The sequence below is a fragment of the Erythrolamprus reginae genome, chromosome 1 (assembly GCF_031021105.1).
Source record: "Erythrolamprus reginae isolate rEryReg1 chromosome 1, rEryReg1.hap1, whole genome shotgun sequence".
NCBI lineage: Eukaryota > Metazoa > Chordata > Lepidosauria > Squamata > Dipsadidae > Erythrolamprus > Erythrolamprus reginae.
Window position 1 is genome coordinate 357,291,144 of NC_091950.1, and position 27,980 is coordinate 357,319,123.

General features: G+C 43.2%; 1 protein-coding gene across 1 annotated transcript in view; it reads right to left on the bottom strand.

The window, feature by feature from the left end:
* The window catches only part of XDH (xanthine dehydrogenase), a 74,346-nt gene that overhangs the window by 23,343 nt on the left and 23,023 nt on the right, over positions 1–27,980 (bottom strand). The window contains exons 12-24 of the mRNA XM_070734311.1: positions 27,528–27,679; positions 25,316–25,409; positions 22,263–22,372; positions 18,487–18,671; positions 15,762–15,936; positions 9,110–9,199; positions 8,586–8,755; positions 7,611–7,734; positions 6,253–6,372; positions 5,369–5,465; positions 4,600–4,724; positions 2,726–2,859; positions 239–326 (exon numbers count right to left, since the gene is read on the bottom strand). Coding sequence (XP_070590412.1) covers positions 239–326; positions 2,726–2,859; positions 4,600–4,724; positions 5,369–5,465; positions 6,253–6,372; positions 7,611–7,734; positions 8,586–8,755; positions 9,110–9,199; positions 15,762–15,936; positions 18,487–18,671; positions 22,263–22,372; positions 25,316–25,409; positions 27,528–27,679 — 1,664 coding nt within the window. The remainder of the gene's footprint in view (positions 1–238; positions 327–2,725; positions 2,860–4,599; positions 4,725–5,368; positions 5,466–6,252; positions 6,373–7,610; positions 7,735–8,585; positions 8,756–9,109; positions 9,200–15,761; positions 15,937–18,486; positions 18,672–22,262; positions 22,373–25,315; positions 25,410–27,527; positions 27,680–27,980) is intronic.

Consider the following 27,980-nt stretch of genomic DNA (forward strand, 5'->3'; position numbering starts at 1 on the left):
TAAATAAAAACAATAAAACAATAAAAAACCATAAAATGATACTTGTAAATATTTTTACATTTCTGAAATAATAAAATTATAATAAACACCAAGCTTATCATTATTTAAAATGTGCATACATTTTTTGGGACACCCTGTATATTTGTTCTTCTTATATTACTTGCTCCAGAATGTGGACTGAACAGTTTCATTCATCATAAGTACAATCATTTTTAAAGTCATATTAATTTTTATTTACCTTATACTTTGCCCAAAATGGGTGCCTTCCACCAGAAATCAACATATCTTCATCTCGATCAAGCATGCATCGTACTGGGACACCAGTCCTGTAGAATTAGGCTGAGAGTAAACCTACTGCAAAGGTGTCACAGTAACAATTTATATAAGAAAATAACACGGGAGGATCTTTTTTCTAAGTGGTTTCATTTGTGAATAAAATTTTTCTCGTTTGACATTCCTTCAGCCAAGGGATGGGTTCTAACTTACTTCACTGCTGGTTTGCTCCCATCCATGCCACAAGGGTCAGAAACCCATGTGTGCAGAAGCAAAAAACAAGATGGGTACCGTTCTTGTCTGACTGTGATCTGGCTGGCTGCTCCAAGATTACGAGCTTTACAGGCTTGTAATTTTCAAAATAACATTTCCTTATTTATTTTTTCTTCCACATTGGAATTCATCATATCCGGCTCCAGCATGCAAAATGCATTCCAATTTCACAGACAAAAACTACAAAGTCACAATTCTTTCTAAATGAACAGGCTGTCAACTTCAAACATCTTCTTATCTCTGGGCCTGGTTCACACTACTTAAACATAGTTTTATCATGCAATATACAGACTCATTTCTCCAGAGAAAACCGCAAAGCATCCATCTTGTTTATAGCACTTTGTAAAAAAGCATTCATCTCTTCCGGTCAATTCCAGATGTGATGTAATTAATTAATTTACACATTCTGAATAGCATATTAAAACCTCCTCCCCCCCCCCCAAGTTCATCTTTTCTTTTTTCTGACCTCTTGAATTTTGCACTTAACCAAGGACTCTCTTCTACACCCCATTATCTGAAGAAGTATTACTATGCATACTTTCATCGGATGGCTGTTCTATTTCATTTTCAACATCACTAGCCTCCTCCACGTCTCCTTAGTCAGCTCCTACATCATCTTCATCTTCTGAATCTGACATTTCCAAAGGCTGACAGGGAAAATTCACAACAGGTGCCACCCAAAGAGCCAGTTTGAGGATGTGGCCAGCCAGCCATCACTGCCAGTTCAGCGAGTGGGTGGGAATTCCTTCTACCAGTTCTTTAGAACTGGTCCAAACCAACAGGAACCCACCTCTGCCTCAGCCATAGAACACACATAAATCTCCCCAAAGCTATTACATGTCCCACCCATATTTTCTAAAAGCAAGTTAAGGTTTTTTTAAAAAAAAAAAACCCAGAGAAAGAGGGAGAGTTCTAAAGACATGTGAAATCATCATATAGTATAATTGAAAAGACCAGATGTGGGGCGGGGAATAAAGTTTTTGCCAGAGCTGGTATTGAAAAGGACGTAATAATAATAATAATAATAATAATAATAATAATAATAATAATAATAATAATAATTTATTAGATTTGTATGCCGTCCCTCTCTGAAGACTCGGGGCGGCTCACAACAATAATAAAAAACAATATTATAGCAAAACAAATCTAATATTAAAAAAGAAGCATATAAAACCCTATCATATTTTAAAACCAAACAACACATACATACCAAACATAAAATATAAAGAGCCTGGGGGAAAGGTGTCTCAACTCCCCCATGCCTGGCGGTATAGGTGGGTCTTGAGCAATTTACGAAAGACAAGGAGGGTGGGGGAAGTTCTAATCTCTGGGGGGAGTTGATTCCAGAGGGCCGGGGCCGCCACAGAGAAGGCTCTTCCCCTGGAGCCCACCAAACGACATTGTTTAGTCGATAGGACCCGGAGAAGACCAACTCTGTGGGACCTTATCGGTCGCTGGGATTCATGCGGTAGCAGGCGGTTCCAGAGGTATTCTGGTCCAATGCCATGTAGGGCTTTAAAGGTCATAACCAACACTTTGAATTGTGACCGGAAACTGATCAGCAGCCAATGCAGGCCACGGAGTGTTGTAGAAATGTGGGCGAATCTGGGAAGCCCCACGATGCCTCTCGCGGCCGCGTTCTGCACGGTCTGAAGTTTCCGAACACTTTTCAAAGGTAGCCCCATGTAGAGAGCATTGCAGTAATCGAACCTCGAGGTGATGAGGGCATGAGCGACTGTGAGCAATGACTCCTTGTCCAAATAGGGCCGCAACTGGTGCACCAGGCCAACTTGGGCAAACCTGGGCATACCTTTTCCATACCTTTTGGTATGGAAAAGGATTTTCTTTTAGATTTATAAATCTAATTCTAAAAAGGCACCGAACAGTATAATATAATATAAATCTATAAATTGGCAATGAAAGTAAGTCTCTCCAGCATGATGATAAAACTGGCAGCCATTTCACAATTTGTGATTTTCCTGCAATGACAATAAAATCTGAATTTTAGTAGAATTTTGCATTTCTATATGACAAACAGAGGAGAGCAATGGAAATGGACATGTAGTGGTTCTGGGCCACAAACATATCTATTTTATTGATTTTCCATGTGAAACAGAAGCTTTAACTTCACATTACTACCTGAAGTAATCATATGGAAGGACCATTCATTAGAACTTACGTAGCAGCAGCTACTGCAACAACTGTCGACAAGATAATGCTTCTGGATTCTTTCCCTCCAAATCCTCCTCCCATTCTCTTCACGCGAACCAGAATTCGATTAGAGGGAACTCCTAAAGCGTTAGCAACAAATTCCTAAAATAATGATTTAAAATAATTTAAAATTTAAAATAATTCAAGCATGTTGAAATTTTGTTTGTTTGTTTGTTTGTTTGTTTGTTTGTTTGTTTGTTTGACTTCTATGCCTCCCAATCTCAATGGGACTCTTTACAGAAAGAAATAGTTCTTTCTGTAAGGAGAAAGAGAGAGAGAATAAGCTAAATAACTCCATTGCCAGCATAGAAGTAGCCTATATATATTCAGAAGCAGAGAAAATCATTGAACTCAATGAGATTTATTATCAACAAGCATGCATAAATTTATGTTTTCTGAGGTCAGATTTTCAGTTTCTTTATGGGAGAGTGCGAATTCCTGCATGCAGATCTTAGAAGATAGTTTGCGCATGAGAAAGTACCGTATTTTATATGCATAGATGCAGATATATGCAAATACATATACAAATACAATTCCGACTATAAAGTATCCAGTGGCAGCAGTCAATCTTCATTGATAAAACAGAAATGTGAAGGACTATTCAAGATTTTTGTTTGTGTTTAAAATCTTTTTTCTGCATAATCTATTTTGGAAATATGTCAGAATCATTTCCCTTTCAAGCAAAGACAAATTTGACTTCTTGTTACAGTAATTTACTAATTTACCATATAATGTCATATATAGGTTTAGCAATTTATGAAAGTTCTATAGCTGAGTAAATGAAGAACATCAGAGAATACCAGAAGCTCACACTGAGTTTCTTGGTTCTCAGATGCCAAAGATGACCTGCATGTCCTTGACAATGTGCTTTGCCTTCTGTACAGCTGAGCTAATATGCTTTGTCATATTTTGAAGAATGTGATTTCTACAAATGTACAAAAACCACATTGGGTTTTTTGATGTGGAAATCATCATTCTTACTTCATTCCAATGATGGAAGTATGCCTTCTCTTAAAGTTTCAGTAAAGCAAAGCACCTCTTCAACATCATGAAAGCTTAGAACTATGGCGCCTAAAACCCGATTTAAGTATTGCCCACAAGATCATATGCTGCAATGTCCTACCGGTCAATGACTACTTCAGCTTCAACCACAACAACACAAGAGATTCAAACTTAATATTAACCGCTCCAAACTTGACTGTAAACAATCGAGTTGTCGAAGTGTGGAACTCATTACCGGACTCAATAGTGTCAATCCCTAACCCCCAACATTTCTCCCTTAGACTCTCCACGATTGACCTCTCCAGGTTCCTAAGAGGCCAGTAAGGGGCGTACATAAGTGCACTAGTGTGCCTTTCGTCCCCTGTCCAATTGTCTTTCCTTTATCACATGTATTATATATATTTTCTTCCTTTCTTATATCCTCTCCTCTATTTTTACATATTATCTTTATATATATTACTTCATGTCTATTCTCTTCCATGTGTATTGTGTATTGGACAAATGAATAAATAAAAAAAATAAAAAAAATCATACATAGCATTATGACATAAACTATTTGTACACAAACTGGACAGAAATAACAGATTGTTAAAATTGAAGAATAAAACAGGACTAAGTAGGCAGGGGAAGAAAAGCTTATCATAAACCAGACTACCATGGACATGAAGGGAGAATGTAACTATTTCCTTCCTTATATAGAGCAAAATTTCTCCTCAGCCCTTAATGAACATCCCTATTCAAATCATAATAACAATAATACATCATGTTATTCTTAGCGGCAAAACTTGATTGCCTTCTCCAAAAGCTATCAAGATCAAAGCTATTAAGAGACTGGCTGACCTGTGTCTTCGCTAAGTTTTGGGTGGATACAAAGAGTTCCATTTCTCCATCTTCTCCTTTTGGCACAGCAATTGTGCAGTGAGTCTCCAGATAAAAATGTTCCTGACCACCAACATACATCTCCCCTAGGCAGGATGGAAAGAAAGGATTTCCAAATCAAATACATTCAAAAATAGTGATTTCCAGGTTGATGTGAGAATGTATACAACAATGACTCTGATTTAAAATCATGGAATCCAACTAGTGATCTTCACTGCTTGAGTTCTTGGACTCCAATCACTCGGAAAGAAAGCCTGGGCCTCTCCTATGTCAGTCAAGATTTAACAATCTTTATGCACCTTATCAAATGGCAGTTTTGCCTCCTGTTTGCTCCTCTTAACAAAGGACAAGAACATTTTTCTCTCTTGTCTTACTCCCTGTATCCCATTAGTAACTTTAGATACAGATATATAGTTGATTTCACCCAAGATTTCACCCTACCCAGATTCCACCACACTCAATCATGTTGTTAGTTTTAAAAAAGGATTCTTGTGCGTTCTTAGCCTCTGAGCACTTGATCTGTACCAAATAAACTTTCCATTTTACTCCAAAATGGACAAACGGTGTGGAGAAGCTGGAAAAAACCAATGACAAAACAAGAGGAGCTTCAAAGTTTTGTCTATTTCGAACCTCAAGATCAATGCAAATATGTTATTCATCCAGTCAATGCTTTAAAAGAAATCTTTATTATACAAATCAAAAAGAACAAAATTGAAATGAGGAAGCTTACCTTCCACAATATGATCAGCCTCTTCAAATCCTTTCTGGATATTTCCTTTTTCAATCTTCCTATCAGTCTTAAAGAAAGATTCTTTCTCAATGGCTTCCTGTGGAAATTATAGGAGAATCAATTAAATACAAACATATTTACATGTACAGGTGTGGCACATTCACCCAGAATAGAATAGAATAGAATAGAATACTTTATTGGCCAAGTATGTATAGAATAGAATAGCAGAGTTGGAAGGGACCTTGGACATCTTCTACTAACAACCCCTGGTTAGGCAGGAAATCCTACACCACTCCAGACAAATGGTTATCTAATATCTTCTTAAAACTTATAGTGTTGGAGCATTTACAACTTTTGGAGGACTGAACCCCTGGCAGTCATCAGAGTAAGCCAACAATACAGCACTCTAACCACTGCATCACCATGACTCTTTATAATTACCCCTAAATGAATACAACTCTAAATGGAAAAATATTTGCTCAGCCCTAATTACAAACTTCAAACATTTACACTATAACACTAAATAATAAATAATAATAAATAATAATTAATTAGATTTGTATGCCGCCCCTCTCCGAAGACTCGGGGTGGCTCACAACAAGTAAGTGTCTGCATGACCATTTCTTAGTTGGGATTAATTTGCAAAAGAAAAAGGGATTTTACATGCAAGTTTGTTGCCCATTGCCCTGATTCATAAAAACAATGATCATAATAAATAGGTGTAGAAACAACTACAGACTATCTTCATATATCCATCTAAGAACCACAGTAACAGAAACCAGAGAAATTACTCTCAAATCCATCTCTCTTAAAAAATAAAGAACTACATTTACTCAGTCAGACTCTGAAATCAAGGTTTATTTCACTTTGTTGCACTGTCTTACCTGGATAGTGACAATTGGTGTAAGCTCTTCATATGTGATCTTCACTGCTTTAGCAGCTCTTCGGGAATGTTCTTGTGTATCTGCCAATATTGCACCAATAATGTGTCCAACACATGTCACCTATAAGATGGGAGAAAAGACTTTAGCTTGTTCAGCAACTTTGGAAATTTGAGCTGACTTGCTGTCAGCAATACTTTAATTTGGATATATTGATTTTTTTAAACCCAATTTTACATAAAGAGGAGAAATATTCTGAATGTAGACACACTGTTGTCTGGACACAAATGGATTTTCAAAAGTGTCAATTAAATTCGGGAGAAGAATAATTGAATGGGCAATTTCTCCAATTTTCCCTAGAGAAAGAAAACTTCCAAAAGGTGGTTTTTCAGAAGGCAACTGGAGTGTCTGTTTTTTCTTTGAAGAAGTTTTGCTCCTCATCTAAGCAGCTTCTTCAGCTCTGATTGGATGGTGGGGAATGGAAGGATTTATACTCCTTGCAGACAGCTGGTCATTTGCATTCTTTTAGAGAGTCATTGAGGGTCCTAGACAACCATGATCTGAATGACTGAGAATCTCCATAGACACCTTCATCCACTTTTTCAGGGAAAACCTTCCCTTTAGAAGTGGTGATTTCTCTAGGACTTAAAGTTCCCATACAATATTTTTCCTTGGAATTTCACTGAACTGTGGGAAGTCAAGGACATTAGAATACTGGGAAAGGGGAAACTATACAGTGAAACACTGGATATACCCACACATACCTTGCCACTTTGCAACTTAATCAGAGCAAGAATATCACATTCTTCTGTTCTGAAATATTTTTTAAAAAGCAAATTCTTTCCCATAAAACCGAATGAGAAATTATAGAGAAGGGACAATTGCATGTGATTATATTTGATCCCAGTGAAATCAGGAAGAACAATGTTCAATTAGTATTTATATAAGGTATTCCTCTCTTTACACATTAAGCTGCATTTGTTGCCAAATCTATGAGATGCCCCCTCATATATACCAACTTCTTAAAAGGGCATTTTAAAGGGTTAATATGTATGAGGGGCCAGGGGGGGACATCTCATAATTTAGTATGTCACTCCACCTGGCATACACATTTGAGTGTGTATCAGACCACATACAGATAGAGTGTTGTTAGGAGATGGTGGTACATCTGCCAGTTGTCACCCTAACCCATAATTCACCAAGTCAAGCTAAACTGAAGAGTATAAAATGTATAGAACACATCTGGGATTGAACCAAGGAGGAGTGATAATTGAGTTGTAATGCAAGTTACTTGATTGCTCCATTTCAGTATCTTTGAGAGTAAGAGAACAATTTGTAGATGAAAAGCAATAGTTACGTACAATGTCTTTTGCAAAGATGGTTTCATCATTACAAATCCCAGAAATGTTACTTCCTGGAACATCCTGAGCAGAGACAAAACGCTTAAAGCCAGGTACATTCTGAGCCTCTGTGGTATCAATGGAACTGAAAGGAAAGAGTAGCACAGTAGGATTATTCCCATGCGATTTAGGTATATGTTTGTAAATACAATTTTTGACTGCATTGATTTCTAAAATGAACATCTGCATTGAACAGCTCTTCTTTTGAGCATTGTGTTTGCTTCTGGGCAATATCCTTTGTTGAAAGAAGAAGAGATTCAAAGAAGAGGAACCAAGAGATTTGCCTAGATTGGGAATCTAGAAATTAAATAGAATAGAATAGAATAGAAGAATAGAATAGAATAGAATAGAATAGAATAGAATTTTATTGGCCAAGTGTGATTGGACATACAAGGAATTTGTCCTGGTGCATATGCTCTCAGCGTACATAAAAGGAAAAGATACATTTGTCAAGAATCATGTTTTACAACACTTAATGATTGTCATAGGGGTCAAATAAGCAATGAAGAAACAATCAATATTAATAAAAATCTTAGGATACAAGCAACAAGTTACAGTTATACAGTCCTAAGTGGGAGGAAAAGGATGATAGGAATGATGAGAAAAACTAATAGAGTAGAAGTGCAGATTTAATAAAAATAGCATATAATATACTCAGTTCTCAAAAGCTCTCCAAGAAAAGGTAATCAACATTCTAAAGCTCAACTGTGTATACACACAACTACAGTTTACTACAGATTTTGTGGAAATCTATGTACCTTGATCATTTGAACCTTGCAAACATGCTGTCCACTGTAAGAATTGCCCAAAATTCCAGAGGCACAAACAAATTACAGTACATAAGGGTCTTTATAACATAAGAGCCACAAAAGACCACATCATAATAATTGTAGCCTGGTAATGGTGTATGGTGTATGTCATGGAAACAGGACTTACACAATTTTAGCATGGGCTTTGCTGCTGGTAACCAGTGTTAGGTAGAGTTCATTTGTGTAGGGAGGAATGTCATCACAGTAGACTGCCTCTCCGCTCGCCTGCTTGGCAGCTGACAAATGCATCAGGGGTCGTCCCACTGTATTGTCAATAGATTGGTCTTTAGGCACTTCCTATAAGAAAAGCCAATATAGGTAGACTTTCACTGCTGATTAAACTCTGCATCAATACTCTGCAAATATTGCCTCATTCATAAAGTTAAAATTTTACTAGCAGCAATGAAGCAATTGGAGAAACAGCATTTAGAATTTCAAATACAGGACAATTCCTTCTACCTGGAAGGAAGAGGTCCTATTAAGACAGACATCTCCTGTAATTAATTAATTTAAAGAAAAAAACAAAGAGCAAAATATCAGAATAAGGGCTAGTTCAAGGTCGTCTAATGTCCAGGCAAGTACATTTGCTAAAACTGAGAAGAGAGGCAATACAACAAATGAGAAACACAACTGGTTTTTGCTCTTGCTTACTTGGAAAAACTGAACGTTGTTAACAGGATCCTTGTTAAATAACTCAGTGGCACTAGCATCCTTGGAAGAAACCAAATCACTTAAATTACTCTGCGAAAATATAGGAAAAATCTGGTTTTAATCTTTAATTAAAATCAAATCAAATTCAGAGAATATGCGAAGGTAAATGTATTTTTAATATTGCAGAAGAGACGGAGTAACGACTCGGACACCAGAGCTGGATTTAAAACTTGGGTCATTTTATTATAATAAATTTGCATAATTTATTAATTAAATTAGCATGAATTAGCATAAATTTGCATAAATCAACATATTCAACTATGACCCGGAAACAGTGGACCTGCAGGGTCAAAGAAACACTTCCGGGGCGGAAATGACGTAAAAGGTCAACATTCCTGGGCAACTATGGGCGTAATCGATGCTGGTCCAGGTGAGGGACCTCTCCCTCACCTGAGACCCTGCCATACACTCGCATGAGGGGGGTCCCGCCGGCTCACCCCTACCCTGGGACTTCAATAGCGGGACCCAAAGACAGGTTCCCCCCAAGCACGCAGGTAGCACCCACCATGGGCTTGGAGAGAACCTGTCAATCATCCCCAAAGATGCCCAAGGGAGAACGCGCAGTTGCTGAAACCACCCAGATTTCCGCCCCTAACCTGCCTACCCAAATGACCAGAGGTAAGCCAATTAACCTAATTAAATGCAAGCACCCCCTAACCGCACATCCATCTCCCCAGTGTGGAATGGGCGAAAAAACAGCCCGGCCTAATGGGCGAGGCTGCAAAAAATTCCCATTCGGCCCCCGAAGGCGACCCACTATGCACACTGCAAAATAGGGAAGGGCGGGTGGGTGTCTGCTCTCAGGTTGGGTCCGGGGCGAAAAGGCCTGCTTCCAGGCCTGCTGCCCTTAAATAGGGCCAGCAGGCCCCGCCCGGACCCAACGTCATGCCCAGCCACGTGGGCTAAGCAATCCCGGCCGAAATCTCGCCTCGCGAGATTTCGGCCGAAACCAAGATGGCGGCCGCCATAGGAAGGGTCCGAGTCTGCCCGGCCCTTCCGCAAAAGCGCCGTGAGGCCGGTAAGTCAGCCGGCGATATTGCAGAAGAGACGGAGTAACGACTCGGACACCAGAGCTGGATTTAAAACTTGGGTCATTTTATTATAATAAATTTGCATAATTTATTAATTAAATTAGCATGAATTAGCATAAATTTGCATAAATCAACATATTCAACTATGACCCGGAAACAGTGGACCTGCAGGGTCAAAGAAACACTTCCGGGGCGGAAATGACGTAAAAGGTCAACATTCCTGGGCAACTATGGGCGTAATCGATGCTGGTCCAGGTGAGGGACCTCTCCCTCACCTGAGACCCTGCCATACACTCGCATGAGGGGGGTCCCGCCGGCTCACCCCTACCCTGGGACTTCAATAGCGGGACCCAAAGACAGGTTCCCCCCAAGCACGCAGGTAGCACCCACCATGGGCTTGGAGAGAACCTGTCAATCATCCCCAAAGATGCCCAAGGGAGAACGCGCAGTTGCTGAAACCACCCAGATTTCCGCCCCTAACCTGCCACGGAGCGGGGGTCAGATCTCTATCTTGGCCCCCCGACTCCCCCCTCCATCTGCGCCAGCTCACGCAGAGACACTGCAGGTCCAATAGGGAAAATGGTGTTCCTCCGTTCTGCCAGAGGAAGACCGGCAGCCAGGTAAAGCCACAGCTGATCTATGGTGATGCGGGGATGGGCCACAACCACCCCGCCTAACTTTCTGACTACCGTACCCGGGCCTTAACTCCCCGTCTAACCCGGTGAAGGGCCCTAAGGGAAAATGGCGTCCCACCAAGCGATCCCCAAGAGGATCTCGACCGCACCACCTGCGTGGAGGGCCGCACGTGCGAAGCCACCGCAGGCTTCGCGAACCTGGCAGATCGAAAACGACCCCCAGGCCCACACCGGTCCTTGCCACCACAGTGCAAGGCCCACCACCTGGGCGCCGCAATGGGATGCAGCCCTCCCAGTACCATCTGGGCGCAGCAATGGGATGCCGCCCTCCCAGCACCGACTGGGCGCAGCAATGGGATGCCGCCCTCCCAGCACACATCCAGGCACAGCAATGGGATGCCGCCCCCGGCCCTAACTGGGCGCAGCAATGAGATGCCGCCCTCCCAGCACCAACTGGGCGCAGCAATGGAATGCCGCCCTCCCAGCACACATCCAGGCGCAGCAATGGGATGCCGACCCCCGGCACCGACTGGGCGCAGCAATGGGAAGCCGCCCTCCCAGTCCCAACTGGGCGCAGCAATGGGATGCCGCCCTCCCAGCACCAACTGGGCGCAGCAATGGGATGCCGCCCTCCCAGCACCACTCTGAGCGCAACGATAGGATGCCGCCCCTGGCCACCGACTGGGCGCAGCAATGGGATGCCGCCCTCCCAGCCCCACTGGGCGCAGCAATGGGATGCCGCCCCCCCGACACCACCTGGGCGCAGCAATGGGATGCCGCCCTCCCAGGACCAACTGGGCGCAGCAACGTGATGTCACCCTCCCAGCACCTCCTGGGCGTAGCAATGGGATGCCGTCCTCCCAGGACCACCTGGGCGCAGCAATGGGATGCCGCCCTCCCAGCAATAGCGGTGGAAACGCCCGTCCCACCGCACACCCCGTCTCCCCAGCCAGACAGCCAGGACCCAGCCGCCACGACGGCAGGGTCCCCACCCGATGGCAACTTGTTGCTGAGTGGTCCGGAGCGCTCTAACCCCAAGCAACACCGTCGGTCGCGTCCTGGCGGGGTTGAATAGAAGGGGCCAAAGGAGGAACCTGGCCTAAGATCTTACCCAGACCCTCAACGGCCATTCGTACCCTAAAACAGGCCGTTGACCGCCGGCGGGCGACTTCCCGAATCCTCCGTATCGAGAGGCCGTTACCGCACTGGTGGCAGCGCCCCCGAGAACGAGCGTTCCCGAATGGCGGGATCCATACTTGGCCTGGCCAAACCCTACATACTAGCACCCACCTACTGAAGTAAGGAGATGGAAGGCACCAAATTGACCCGGCGGCCCGCAATGCGGCCCCGGCCCAACTTTCCCGCACCGTCACACTGCGGAAGACGCCATAAAACCCATAACCCCGCCCCCGCCTGAACAAGGCGAAGCAGGCCAACCTGGACCTAATAGTCCCAACCGAAAGGCCACGCTGCCTAAGCTGGACACCAATATTGCCAGGTACACAACTGGGGCAGGCCAGCTATAGGGGTAACCCATATACTGCCTGCCATCCCAACAGTTCACAACCCCGTTATCTAACCCGGGGACATGCCTAGCTAAAAACAGTGTGGTCAGGGACAAGGACCTGTGCCCCAAAAAAAAAATCGGCGGACAAGCCGCATGACCCTGTCCCTTTTGGAGGACAGGGCGTTCACAACACGAACAACCACTAAGCTGTCACACCAAAATGCACAGTCCTGCCCCCCAAACCGCTCACCCCAAAGCTCTAGAGCCACTATCAAGGGGGAGAGCTACCAAAAGGGGAAATCCCTGAACCAAAGAAGAGGCCCCCATTCAGGAGGCCACGCAGACCAGCCCACTGGTCACCCAACACAACCCAAAGCGCGAGTACATGCCGTACTAGAACACAACTGCAAATCAGCTTCCAAAAGAAGCTCTTGCTTCCAAAGACAACCCATTGAAACGTTGTAAGAACTCCGCCACACGCAGAGGTCAGCCCTGACCCCTGCACCTAAGCGGGTACGATAATGGGGCAAACAGAGCCCCTTCATCGCAGTACATAACCCTTAGAAAAACCCTGCCCGGCACCACGACCCGGCGGGCAAAATGAAGTATCCCAGCTAGGTCCCGGAGCTGCCGAAGAGTGACCTTCCCACAGCCCCAGAACCGTACCAAGGTGATCCCTGATTTGAGCCGACTTGACCAGGGGCAAACAAAAGATTGCACCTCTGAGTCCAATTCAATACCGAGGAAGGTAATCCCGGTGGCGGGGCCCTCGGTCCCCGTAGAGGCTAAAGGCACCCCCAACAGAGCACAAAGGGCTTTGAGACCACATTGGAGCAAAGCAATGCTCTGCACGCGCAGTCCCCGCCACCAAGAAACCCACAAGGTAGTGAACGCCGAGCCCGCGCCGCTGCGCCTCCTGAGCGCCCACTCCAAGAAGGTGCTCGAGCTCCCAAAAGAGAGCATGAGAGGGAGCCACCCGTGGGTAAAACCCCCAATCACTTAAAACACCCCTGAAATGGAAGCCCAACAGCGCGAAGCCGCCCGGGTGCATAGGGAAGAGCCGGGATGCTGACTCAATGTCGCATTTATCCATAAGGGCTCCATCCCCCCGCTGCATTACCATGGCCGCGACCGCCGCAAGGATGCGAAGCCGGCCGAACAAAGGGCGTCAGGAAAGAAATCCCTCACTGACTCCCTGTTAAGAAAAAACAAGTGGTGAATCAACCTAGATTCAGCACCCACCTGTCAAGGGACCCCCCCGAATGGGGAGACCCCAAGATTCGGGAAAGGCGGCTCCGGGAAGGGCCGAGGGCCCCTCCCCATGGCCACCTCTTATGCTATCCCGGACCGAACAATGCCGTTATGTCCCACAACCAACCGGAGGTTGTGGAACCCAAAGGCCTGCTCGAACCCCCCATGTAAGGGATCCCGAATCCCTTAGAGAAACCTAGCAAGAGAGCGACCGCTCTCGAGCGGGGGTGGTCGTCCCTCAACCAACCCCAGCGTTGTTGTAGTTGTTGTTATAATTAAATGGGCTGGGCCCAGTTCCCCCCCCCCCCGCAGGTGGGGCCTGTATCCTGGACCCCGTCCCATCCCAACCGTCCCCTTTCAGGGGCAGGGGTACATTGCAGCGGCATGGGAGCCCTGCCTTCCTGCACGCAAAGCTATACATACAAAAAGGGGGGAAACAAGTCCCTCTGCCTCAAGCCCCTGCAATGCAGCAAACGGGTCCCACCCTGTGGTGGCCCCCTTGTCCAAACTCCCCGGCCCCGACGGGGAAGCCGGCAAAAGGGGCGGAGGCCCTCTGGCCTGGGTTGGCGGGGGCAAACCCCCCGCCCCCAACACACCAGGCCTTGGCAAAAGCCGCCCCAAGGGCCTGTGCTCCCGCACTAGGAGCCGGGGGGGGGGAGGGGGCAAACCTGTTAGGAGTCCCCCCACCCCCGTGAAAACCCTAAGAAACTGGGACCGAGTGGCCACCATATTTAAACAATTAGAATAGAATAGAATAGAATTTCCTTGGCCAAGCGTGAATGGACACACAAGGCATTTGTCTTGGTGCATATGCTCTGCACGTACATAAAATAAAATATACATTTGTCAAGAAACAAGTGGCACAACACTTAATGATTGTCATAGGGGTCAAATAAGCAATGAAGAAGCAATATTAATAAAAATCTTAGGATATAGTCAGAGTAGTTCCTTTTGTGCTGCTCTGATCACCCCTGTTAATATCTTTCTGCCTAATCAAGTTAGATAATAGCTGTAATGAAGTTTGGCCATTATCCACTGAAATAGTAAAGGCCTGGAACAAACTTCCCATGCCCGGGACAAGCACACACCCATCCCAAGACAAAACACAGAAACAGAACAAGGGCAGACCAGAGGGACCAAGAGGTCTTTTCCTGCCGTTATATGTCCCTGCTTCCCTATAAATATATGACATCAGTCCAACCACCATCAGTCTCATAAGGAGTATGATTAATATGTGCTTGTGTACACCATGGTTCTTAAGTTACCTGAGGGAACTGGGGCCACCCAGGCCCCAAGAGGGCAGCTAAGGCCTCTGCCCAAACAGGCAGCGCAGCAGCATGAAGCTACCGCCAAGGGCCCGCCCGTCCCCCGTGTGCAGTGTTATGTGGTGTATTATTTCTTTCGGGGGCCACGAACCGGGAGGGGCCGCGCACGCGAGCCCCCCACCCAGGCCCCCCACTTCCCCAATGGGGCTACCAGAAGGATCCCCCCCCCCAATATAGGGGGGGGGGGCAACAGCCAACGGCCTCCCCGCCGGACCCGAAGCCCCCAAACCGTTCCCCGAGCCTCCGATGAGGCTCCCAAAATGGCGACCGCAACACGCGGCCGCCTTTTACCGAGTGGGGTGGGGGTGGGGGCCTCACGCAGGCTCCTGCCGCAACCCGTTGCTGCCCAAGACTCCTTGAAGCTGGGCAGACCGCCAGGACGAGCAGTGCCCCCAAGCCTCGAACGAGGCCGAAATGACGGCCGCCTCCACGCGGCCGCCGAAAGGCTCCAAGAGCAGACAGCCGAGTGTCTGCTCTCAGGTTGGGTCCGGGGCGAAAAGGCCTGCTTCCAGGCCTGCTGCCCTTAAATAGGGCCAGCAGGCCCCGCCCGGACCCAACGTCATGCCCAGCCACGTGGGCTAAGCAATCCCGGCCGAAATCTCGCCTCGCGAGATTTCGGCCGAAACCAAGATGGCGGCCGCCATAGGAAGGGTCCGAGTCTGCCCGGCCCTTCCGCAAAAGCGCCGTGAGGCCGGTAAGTCAGCCGGCGATAATATCTTAATGTGCACAAGAACATTACAATCAAAATGTAAAAAGTTACCAATAGCAATGTGGAACTTGCATAAAAGACAGTCATATGAAACTGCTGAACCCTTATCCCATCAAGAAGACTGAAGAACTCACATTGTCATTTAATTTTATACTTCGTTTCTGAAGCACAGTGAGGTAAAACTTAAAGAAAAAGCTGAGCACGAGAGTTCGGCGGAAATCCACCATGCCACCAGGCGCCGAAGGGGACAGATTCATCTCTTTAGCCAGCAAACGGCAAGCTTCCTCCAAGAGGTCTTCTTTCCACTCTCTATTAAAAATTAACGATAAATTATTTATTTGTTTGTTTGTTTGTTTGTTTGTTTGTTTGTTTGTTTATTAGATTTGTATGCCGCCCCTCTCCGTAGACTCGGGGCGGCTCACAACAATAACAAGAACAATGTAAAAACAAATCTAATAATTTAAAAAACACTAAAAACCCCATTATTAAAAGCAAACACACACACAAACATTCCATGTATAAACTGTATAGGCCCGGGGGAGATGTGTCAGTTCCCCCATGCCTGATGGCAGAGATGGGTCTTAAGAACTTTACGAAAGGCAAGGAGGGTGGGGGCAGTTCTAATTTCCGGGGGGAGCTGGTTCCAGAGGGTCGGGGCCGCCACAGAGAAGGCTCTTCTCCTGGGTCCCGCCAAACGACATTGTTTAGTCGACGGGACCCGAAGAAGGCCAACTCTGTGGGACCTAACCGGTCGCTGGGATTCGTGCAGCAGAATGCGGTCCCTGAGGTATTCTGGTCCGATGCCATGAAGGGCTTTATAGGTCATAACCAACACTTTGAATTGTGCCCGGAAATTGATCGGCAACCAATGCAGACTGCGGAGTGTTGGTGTGACATGGGCATATCTTGGAAAGCCCATGATTGCTCTCGCAGCTGCATTCTGCACGATCTGAAGTTTCCAAACACTTTTCAAAGGTAGCCCCATGTAGAGAGCATTACAGTAGTTGAACCTTGAGGTGATGAGGGCATGAGTGACTGTGAGCAGTGAGTCCCGGTCCAGATAGGGCTGCAACTGGTGCACCAGGCAAACCTGGGCAAACGCCCCCTCGCCACAGCTAAAAGATGTTTCTCTAATGTGAGCTGTGGATCGAGGAGGATGCCCAAGTTGCGGACCCTCTCTGAGGGGGTCAATAATTTTCCCCCCCCAGGGTTATGGACAGACAGATGGAATTGTCCCTGGGAGGCAGGACCCACAGCCACTCCGTCTTATCCGGGTTGAGTTTGAGTCTGTTGACCCCAACAGCCTCCAGGCACCGGCACATCACTTCCACTGCTTCGTTGACTGGACATGGGGTGGAGATGTACAACTGGGTATCATCCGCATACTGATGATACCTCACCCCATGCCCCTGGATGATCTCACCCAGCGGTTTCATGTAGATATTAAATAGCAGGTATTAAATTAACCCAACATTGTTTTATTTGTCTATTCAGTACAATTATTAATGCCAGGGATTCCCATTCGGCTGCCTTGTAGTTATATTGGGAATTCAGTTCATCTTCCAGAATGGCCCTTTTCTGGCCTCCGCAGCATGGGTGTCCATAGGATATAGTCACAAAAAATGGTCACCATGGAAACTCTGCTTATTTTCTTTGGGGAGCAGGCCAGAAAACATCAGAGATGTAATTGCAGCATCCCAATAAGAGAGTCTCCTTTAAGATGCCCTGAAGATCAAGAAGGGCTTCTCGAAAATCATAAATATATAAGGCTCTCCCATTTTGCAGCCTTCCAAGTATCTCCGCATTATGCTGCCAATTTTTAAATATGAATGCATTTATATTAAAGAATGACAACACAGCCAAATGTTCCTAACCTTTCCCCAAAGTCAAATAAAAACCAGAATGAAAACATTTGACCCCACAATTCAGCAAATAATCATATGTGCCCCTCTGCAGCAGTGGGTTGCTCCTGTTTTGAACCAGTTCTTAGAACCAGTAGCTGTGGAAGGAGGCTCTGCCCACCCACCCAGGACGTAGCACTTCTGCACATATGCAAAAGCTTCTGCGCATGTGCAGAACTGTAGCAAATTATTATTATTATTTATTAGATTTGTATGCTACCCCTCTCCGTAGACTCGGAGAGTCTATGGAAATTTGAAATTATTCAGAACCCACCACTGTCCTCCAAGTTCCTTAAAGCTGAAATGATAACAACTTTGATCTCCCAATTAAGAGTGTTCAAAATTCTGTTCCTAGAAACATAGAAACATAGAAGTCTGACGGCAGAAAAAGACCTCATGGTCTATCTAGTCTGCCCTTATACTATTTTCTGTATTTTATCTTAGGATGGATATATGTTTATCCCAGGCATGTTTAAATTCAGTTACTGTGGATTTATCTACCACATCTGCTGGAAGTTTGTTCCAAGGATCTACTACTCTTTCAGTAAAATAATATTTTCTCATGTTGCTTTTGATCTTTCCCCCAACTAACTTCAGATTGTGTCCCCTTGTTCTTGTGTTCACTTTCCTATTAAAAACACTTCCCTCCTGGACCTTATTTAACCCTTTAATATATTTAAATGTTTCGATCATGTCCCCCCTTTTCCTTCTGTCCTCCAGACTATACAGATTGAGTTCATTAAGTCTTTCCTGATACGTTTTATGCTTAAGGCCTTCCACCATTCTTGTAGCCCGTCTTTGGACCCGTTCAATTTTGTCAATATCTTTTTGTAGGTGAGGTCTCCAGAACTGAACACAGTATTCCAAATGTGGTCTCACCAGCATTCTATATAGTGGGATCATAATCTCCCTCTTCCTGCATGTTATACCTCCTGACATGTGAGTCTCACTAATTTACCTCCCAATCAGTTCCTCACAAGTTTTTACAGCCATGACGGTTGTGGGAGCCATTCCCCCATAACTCAGTTTAATCTCTTCTAATCGATTGGTTCCCTCTTGAAACCGAGCTCTCATTCCGCAGGTCACAATGGCAATGTCATCCTCCCGTCTTGAAGCTTGCTTGAAGGCAGAGAAATATTCACCCTAAGAGAAGAAAAGAACATTATGTGGATTTTTTCACATTGATCTCAGTGAGGGAAGTGTGGACTAAAGTCAGTCTATTGATAGCTTTTATGAAATAATTTCTAGAGGATGGAAGAGTGTGTCCTTGGAACATATAAAAGAATTCCATGTTGAATTCCACTATGAAAGAATTCCTGTTGCTATGTTCTGAATAAAATTTAACATTGAGAGATTGACTTTCATTCTGAAAATAGCAAGGCAGGATTATACTGATAAATAAGTGTCAATTATTATGCTGGAACTGACATCTATTAGTTGCAAAGTGTTTCTGCACCATGACTATGTCCACAATCTTGGTTTGTTGGTGTGTTTGTTTACATAGGGGCAGCAAAGATTGTTTTGGTGGGTGCTTTCTTGTTTTGAATTTCTAAGAGTCTCAGTTAACATGCTAATAACCATGAAGTAGCAGGTTATTTCTCCATTTCTTTCCATTCAGGATGCTTGAGTCTATTTTGCATACAAACATGGTTCATTAATCTTTCTAGAAAATGTCAACATTGAGCATTCAAAACATGTTGCTTTAGAAATATAGACATGCCATGCCAAGCCAGATCATTGGTCCACTTATCGCCATATTCTTCATACTCCATTTCTCCAACCAATTTGAATCTAACCATCTGCACCTCAATTCATTCCTCTTTTCAAATTTTGCCCCGTTAAAGAAATAAAAGCTATAACCCTCATGAATGCCAACTTCTGAAACTGGAAGGGATGGAAACATCTTCTTGGCTTACAATTTGTATGGCTTTAGTGTAATTCTTACAAGTTAGAGAAAACAATGCAGAGTTCTTAGTACTTAGATGCCCTTCTATAAGTGACAGCACTACTTGCAAGGATGCAGAAAAAGCTGTGGATTTTCACAGGGCAGCTTCAAAAGAGATACCGTAATTGAAAAAGATCCTGAAATCAGAACTTGGGTGTCTTAATGCACAGCAGAGGGTGCTGTGGCTGCATGGTGCATCACTGAAATCAAGCCCCATGCAGCTGGACAAGAGGAAGGTAGCAAGAGCTACACAAATTTTAGCAGGCCGACTTTAATATATATGTTAAGTGCAGAATCTTGAAATTTCTTAGCTTCAATTCTGTAAGTTAAGTTATGGAATCGATTAATGCAGAATCTCTTTTTTAACAATTTTATTTATTTATTATTATTATTATTATTATTATTATTATTATTATTATTATTATTAATTAGATTTGTATGCCGCCCCTCTCCGAAGAGAAGACCTGGTTCTATTGTGTTTGGGGCAGGGAGGTCATCGCTGTTAATATTGCTCTAAATTTGGAAGGAGATGTTTAAGAAAACTAAATTAATAGTAGGCACATTTTGAAAGGGAAAAATGCTTGACTGATATAGAAACAGAACAGAATGTGTGCAGAATTGATCCAGATCGGAACAAGATTTCCATTCTTCATTTCATGGATACCAGTCAAATAAATGCTTTCCCTGTAACTCAGATGAGGCAAACATAATTGATGTCACAATTCAGATGGGGGCTTTTTTCATGGATCTCCCACACTGCAAATCATGAGATTCTTAGAACTCCAAAGTCAGGAAAATCTCATCTTTCTTTCTAGTGTAATCTTAACATTGGTGTTGGTGTTGGTTATGACCTATAAAGCCCTTCATGGCATCGGACCAGAATATCTCCGGGACCGCCTTCTACCGCACGAATTTCAGCGACCGATTAGGTCCCACAGAGTTGGCCTTTTCCAGGTCCCGTTGACTAAACAATGTTGTTTGGTGGGTCCTAGGGGAAGAGCCTTCTCTGTGGCGGTCCTGACTCTCTGGAACCAGCTCCCCCTGGAGATTAGAACTGCCCCCACCCTCTTTGCCTTCCGTAAGCTCCCCCAGGCCTATACAATTTATGTATGGTATGTTTGTATGTATGTCTGATTAATAATGGGGTTTTTCAAATGTTTTTAAATTATTAGATTTGTTATGAATTGTTCTATTGCTGTTGTGAGCCGCCCCGAGTCTACGGAGAGGGGCGGAATACAAATCTAATAAATAAATAAATAAATAACCAATAGAAGAACATAGTTTCCCCTTTATTAAGACTGAAAATACACTGTTACTATAACCACCATATCCAGAAATAAGCTGAGAAGAAAGGAAAGAAGAAAAATAAACACAATTCTGAAAAATAATAAGCACGCCCTCGGTCCATTAAGTAATTAACCATTAATCGTCATATTTAAGGCCATAAGTATAGAATCCATGAATGTAGATGAGTCAATTCCTTCACATTACCCAGAAATAATTTAAACCAAGCCAGGTATTCTGAGAATTCTGCAACAAATATGTCATGCTCTTTCACCATGAATATGTGAGTTGGATAGTAAGCCTGTTATTAGTTGGATAGTAAGCTTACTGACGCCAGGTATTTCAACAAAAGTACAATGTCAAGAGCAGACACATTTTCAATGGAACTAGATGAACTGCTGGGCTGATCCCGCAAGGCTCTTCTTGAGCTCTTCTTAGATATGGTAATGGGGTAATGAACTTCTTTGATTCTTACTTTGCCTCATTGCTGACTTTGACTTTCAGAATAGATCCATCAGTAATTGCATTAAAACGTGGACCAATCTGATCATGGAATGTATGACTTGTCAAAAATCTGTTTCCTTCTCTTGCTGTTTTTTGTATGTTATTATTTTTTTTGTATGTTATTTTTTTTTCCTTAGCAACTTAAAACAAAATCCAAGAAAATATTTTAAAACATATAGGTTGAGCAATCCCTTCCAACATTGTTTAGGCTTTTAGGAGAATAACACTTCTTTTCAAGGTTAAACAATATATATATATTGATTTCTGTTGAATCACTCTGGTATACTCAAGTATGGGAAGGTATACTGCTTCTTTTTTGCCACTCGGCCCACCAGGGGTCATTCAAGGCAGTTAATTTTTATAGCTGACAAACTATATTCTATATGTGTAACATAGTTTTGCTGATAATGAAAAGGAAGGGGGACTAGTATAGATCTATTTCAAGCTATTTTGCTCTTATCAGCTAGCCATACCCTTACTGGGATTTGAACCTGGGCAGTTTGCCTATAAGACACTAGCTTTAACCTCTAGGCCCCAGGTTCAAATCCTGATAAGGGCATGTTGTATTTTTGACTTCTGCATACCCAGTTTTAGACCCATTCCAGCTGCAGGGATCGCCACAGCACATCGCTGGTTTTTTTGACAGCTGCAGCAGACTGATGGCTAATATTTAAGTGGTTGTCTACTCCTACCAGTAGATCCCTTTCATATTACTGCTAATATGAAGATCCCTTTCATATTACTGCTATTGAGCAAGGTACCACCTATTATAAACCTATGTATTTGGTTTTGTATTTGGTATATGTATTTGGTTTTTCTTGCCTAAGTCAAAACTTTATTTTTCTCACCACTGAATTTCATTTTGTTGGATAGGGTCCAGTGTTCCAGTCTGTCTGAATCCTTCTGCATCTTGAGTCTATTTTCTAAAGTGTTATATGGGTCTTATGAAACTACACAGCCTCCCCCCCCCCCCATGATTGTAAATATTCAGATCACCTCACCTCTCTGCTGAAGGGAATCTCAACTGAAAGCAATATTTCTTGAGGCTTCAGTATAGTTTTTCTATACCCAGTAAAGAATTTTTCATCCATCTTTATTGTCCGGCTGCCCTCTGCAAGAAAACAAGATAAAGCAAGATAAAACAAGATAAAACACAAGATAAAACAAGATAAAACACACAGAGGGTGAAGTGCATAAGCAGGTGGGTTCTCCATTCAGTTTGGCAGCTATTATTGTTTTAATTCCACCAGGAAAGATTGTGACATACATTAGTATTACTACACTAGTATATTATTTTATTAGCGCAGTAATACTGAGCTATATTTTCCAGCCTGGTACTCCCTAGACATATATGTATTTTGTGCAGCAGTGGGCTACGAGCTCCGTGCATGATTTTGCTATCTCCGCAGGTGCAGCAGCAAAATTGTGCTGGCCCTGCAAGAACTTACGAGCCACAACAGCGAGCAGATTTAGCATTCCAGCTCATAGCCCTCCGCTGCACAAAATACATATGTCTAGAGAGTACCAGGCTGGAAAATATAGCTCAGTGTTACTACTCTAAAAAACTTACGAGCCGCAGCAGCGAGCGCAATTTAGCCCACCGCTGATTTTGTGTCACCTCCCATATGCCACAGTGGAATCACGGGCAGCATGAAATCAACATGTCTTTGAAGTCCTATGTAGCAGACAGGCTGGAATCAACCATTCAAATGTTGCCAAAGCTCTATCCGTGGTGTTTAGACCACTCTTCTGGGAACACTGAAATTTTTAGCTGCAACTAACAGATGAAAAACAGTTTATCAGTTTTTGGTGGCCATTCTCTATACGTAGGTATATGTTTCACACATACCTTGAGTACAAAAGTGTATCCCCCCACTTCTATCAATAGAAATGAAGCATCTAAAACATTTCCAAAAATTCTCTTTAATGCTCAACATTCTAACAGATTTGAAAACCAAAGATGTCACAAAAGTGTAGTACACTATCATACAGCTATCAAATACTATTGCTTATCAATGCTCAGTTATGAAATATTAAAACCAAACTGTCCCGAAGGTGCTTTTTCAGGAGGCAATGGGACTTTTTTCTTTTTTTCCTTGAATCATTTCACTTTTTATCCAAGAAGCTTCTACACCTCTGACTGAATGGTAGAGAATGGAAGGGTTTATATTCCATGCAGATAGCTGGTCATTTGTATCCTTTTTAGAGAGTCATTGAGGCACTTGGAAGTTTATCTGTGTCCTCAGGATCACCTGGGTAGTGCAAATGCTTCCTGTAGACTGAAATGTTTTGGAAATCCATTTGGAATGGAGTCCTCCAAAATTGCAAAATAAAATAATAATAAATAGAGAAACCTCCAAGTGCCTCAACAACTCTCTAAAAGGATGCAAATGACTAGCTGTCTGCAAGGAATATAAATCCTCCCATTCCCCGCCATCCAGTCAGAGCTGAAGAAGCTTCCTCTATGAGAAACAAAATGTCTTCAAAGAAAAAACAAGGAAGTTCAGTTGCCTCCTTTAAAAAGCACCTTTGGAACCACTATGACCTGGATGACTGAGAATCTCTAATACACTATTAAAACCAAACCAAAAGTTAAATAATCCATGTTGAAACTTATGCAGCCTGCTACGCACTTCAAAATCAACTCCTTCACTTCTTCCATGCTCATGGGTAGCTGTGATTGCAAAGCAACTTCAACATTTTAATAAATAAAAAGAGTGGACATGTAGTATTCCTTGTGTAAGTCAAAGGTCATATGGATGGGCATGCCCAGATACCACCTGAAGCCGCACATGAGTGCTTGGTTCACATTATGCTGTTAGCATAAATTAGCATGTGTTTTGCTCAGGCTTTGCAATTACAGATTTCTAGGTAGACCTGGAAAGTTCAGGGGAAGTTCATGTTCTCAGGAATAGAGAGTGTTGTATGAGATCATGAGAAGGGATAAGAGTACTAGCTGGTACCATTAGACAAATTCCTTTGCCTAGCTTTCTCACAGGTTTCCTGTGAACTCCTATCATATACCTGCAATGTTATCTATCATATTGGCATGCTTATTAATTAGAGCATCATGTAGAACTGTGCATGTGTATGATTTATTTTTTTATTTTATTTTTTTATTATTAGAGTTGAAAGGGACCTTACAGGTCATCAAGTTCAACCCCCTGCCTGAGCAGGAAATCCTACATCACCCCAGCCAAATGGCAGTCCAATCTCCTCTTGAAAGTGTCCAAGGTAGGGGAGTCCACAACCTCCGCTGGCAGGCCGTTCCACTGGTTGATCTCTCTCACTGTCAGGAAATTCTTTCTTATCTCCAGGTTGAATCTTTCCTTGGTCAGTTTCCAACCGTTGTTCCTCGTCCGGCCCTCTGGTGCCCTGGAAAACAGTGTGTCCCCCCCTCTCTGTGGCAGCCCCTCAAGTACCTGTATACAGCTATCATGTCCCCCCTAGCCCTTCTTTTTACTAGACTATCCATGCCCAGTTCCAGCAACCTTTCATCGTATGACCTGGTCTATAGTCCCTTTATCATTTTAGTTGCTCTTTTCTGCACCCTCTCTATATCTTTTTTGAAGTGCGGTGACCAGAACTGGATGCAATACTCCAGGTGTGGTCTGACCAGCTGGATTAGGTCACAGAAAACAGATTATTATAAAAAGGTGCTGTTTGAAATAAGTTAGGATACGTTTAAGATTAATTAGGATTAGTTAGGATAAATTGCTTCTTAGGGTTCTTTTGGCTTCTTGGCTCTCTGTGCTAATAAAGTAAGGTCTTTGGCTTTTTTCACTCCTGCAATGATCTTCGTCTATCTTTGAATTCTTCACAACACAACAGAAACTATTTAAGAGAGTGGGGTTATTGGGAATATTCAGCATTCGCTTTTAGAAAGCAAAAGAAAGAATAGCCGAAGAAAGTACGCTTAACATTCTTTAGTGTGGCTCTTAAAAATAACAGCTCACAACTATATTCCCTGATTAGCCCCTAAATGTGGCATGGAAATTGATCCATTCACACCCTGAATAGAATCAGCAATGAGGGAAATTGAGAAACTACTTACCATTTGACACCAAAGTCAGATTGCTCCCACTTGCCATCAACACTGGATTTAGGTCAGATATTGGACTTGCAGTCATTATATTTCCACCAATAGCCTGAAAGAAAATGTAGCACAGACATATCTTAGAAATTAGGTCAACTGGCATCATTAAAATCACTCATCAAAGTAAGTGAGGGAAATTTTGAATATTTTAACTTTAAAATTAAGATGGGATTTTCTTGTCCTTAAATAGAACAAGAATAGGTTAAGGGAGCAATACGTCTCAAGTTAATTCATCATTTACTGTGCATGCTTTCACGATGTGCTAAATGTTTTTTTCCTGAAATTAATGACTGGTGGATTTAAACGATTTACATTTTGATTCATTATTCTAAATTGTACTTGAGTGGGTGAATATAAAGACGTTTAAATAAATTATTTAATTTCACCATTTCTGAAATACGTCTCGGTATTTAACATGTCTTAGCAAAGAAAATATATAGTCAAATCTGATTTGTCAGTTTACTCATTTTCACTCTGAAATATATCTCTCTGGCCTGCAGGTTGGTATAAATTAAAAGATATGCTTCCCCTAAGCTGACATTTCCTCTGAAGATTTGTTCAAACTAAGCCATGCATAAGAAGATTCACCGATCAGTTTGAATTTACCAAATAATGAGAAGTCTTATTGTCTTGTAGGCTTGTTCTCTTTATGCATGATGCAGGAATTATATTATTAGGAACAAAAATATCTGATTTCTAGTCTAAATTTAGCCACATAAGTTCACAGGATGGCTTGGATCCAGTTATTAATTATCATACTTCTTGGCATCAAATTGGAAGAGGAAGTTGAATAAATACTTTTGCAACAAATGGTGCTTACAGGATCATTTGCTACTTAACCCCCTGAGATCATGCATTGTTGCCCCCCAACAATATGGGGGGGGGAATCAGAAGAAACCTCTGGGCCAGTATTTCTTGATCTCGACAACCTCAACTCCACAACTTAAAGTTGTCAAGGTTAAGAAACACTTACCTGTATTTTTTGGAGTATAGGTTTTTGGAGAGGAAAACAAGAAAAGAAAATATGTCTCTGCCTACCAGCATCCATTGGTATTCATCTGGCTAGCATTCTTGCAGCTAGTAGTAAACAGCCTGGTCAGCTTCAGCACATTATCGCAGCCTGATTCAGCATGAGCAGCTGATTGGTGGGTGGCGTCCCAGAAGGCCAATCAGTTGTTCTAGGCTGCAGGGATGGCCACAGATCATCGCAACCTTCCTGCCTCATGTTTTTGGCCTCTGTGTTTCACGTTTTTGGCCTCCATGCATTGCAATTTTCAGCCTCCAAATGCTTCATTTTTGACTCACTCTAGGTTGCGGGGATCGCCACAGCACATCGCTGCCAATCGCCACCTCCGTATGTTTTCAGCTTCCACAGGCCCTATTTTGGGCCCCAGTATAACTTGTTTTTGGCCAGTTCCAGGTAGCGGGGATCACCATCACCGCCACCGCTAAAACCCAACACCTGAAACTGCCCAAAAACACAACGATCATAGGCCAAAAACAAGGCATGTGGGAGCCAAAAATGTGATGCGCAGAAGTAAAAATTCGCGATAATGTGCTATGATGATCCCAATAGCTTGGAATGGGTCTAAAATAGAGCATTCGGAGGGCACAAACACAATGCACGAAGGCCAAAAATGTGATATATGGGAGCCAAAAACTTGACACACAGCGATGTGCTGTGACGAACCCCACAACATAGAAGAGGACTAAAACAAAGCATGTGAAGACCAAAAATGTGATGCGTGGCCAAATGGTGGGCCAAATGGTGGGCGTCAGGGTATGGGTGGGGCTTCAGCAAAATTCAGTGTATTCAGCGCACCCTAATTTCCACCCTCTTTTGGGGGGAAGTGCATCTTACACTTCGAAAAATATAGTACATTCAGAAGCAGATGAAGTTGTGTAACCTTAAAATTAAAGTCAGTAGACTAGCCTGGCGACCAATATTATGGGGAAGAATTATGTGAAGGGTAATAAAATAAATTGGGAGATGAAAGTGCAAAGAGAGATAAATTTTAAAGGAACTGTAAGATTCTGAGACATCCAGGTCATAGTTGTCCCAAAGGTGTTTTTTCAGGAGACTTTCTTGTTTTTTTCTTTGAAGATGTTTTGCTTCTCATCCAAGCTGCTTGAGTCCTTCCTTTATCAGAAACCATCTGGAAGCACTTACTGCCACATTGCGGATCTGAGGCCCTGCGAACCATCTCAGTTGTTCTAGGACAGCTTGGAAGACCTCTACTTGGTAAGGAGGAAAATGGGCCACTGCCTTCTTGAGTTCCTCTTCCACAAAGCTCAGGCTGCAGGAGGCACCAAATCTGATTCCTGTAAAACCAAAAACAAATGATTTGACCAAATGGACCTTCACCAAGATAAAGGTATTGCTCTCAGGAGTTGAACTGAAGAATGTTTAAATCTTTAATCTCCTCCCTTCACTGTGCTTTATTTTTAAAAATCAAGAAATTGTTTATTTCCTGCATATCTTATAAGGATATATACTCGAAGGAATCTGAGGGTCCTGATGGATGGAACCATAATTTCAAGTAAGATTCCCCCAGTTAAAGAAGACTCAGAGGCTAGGCCAGTGATGCTGAACCTATGGCACGGGTGCCACAGGTGGCACTCA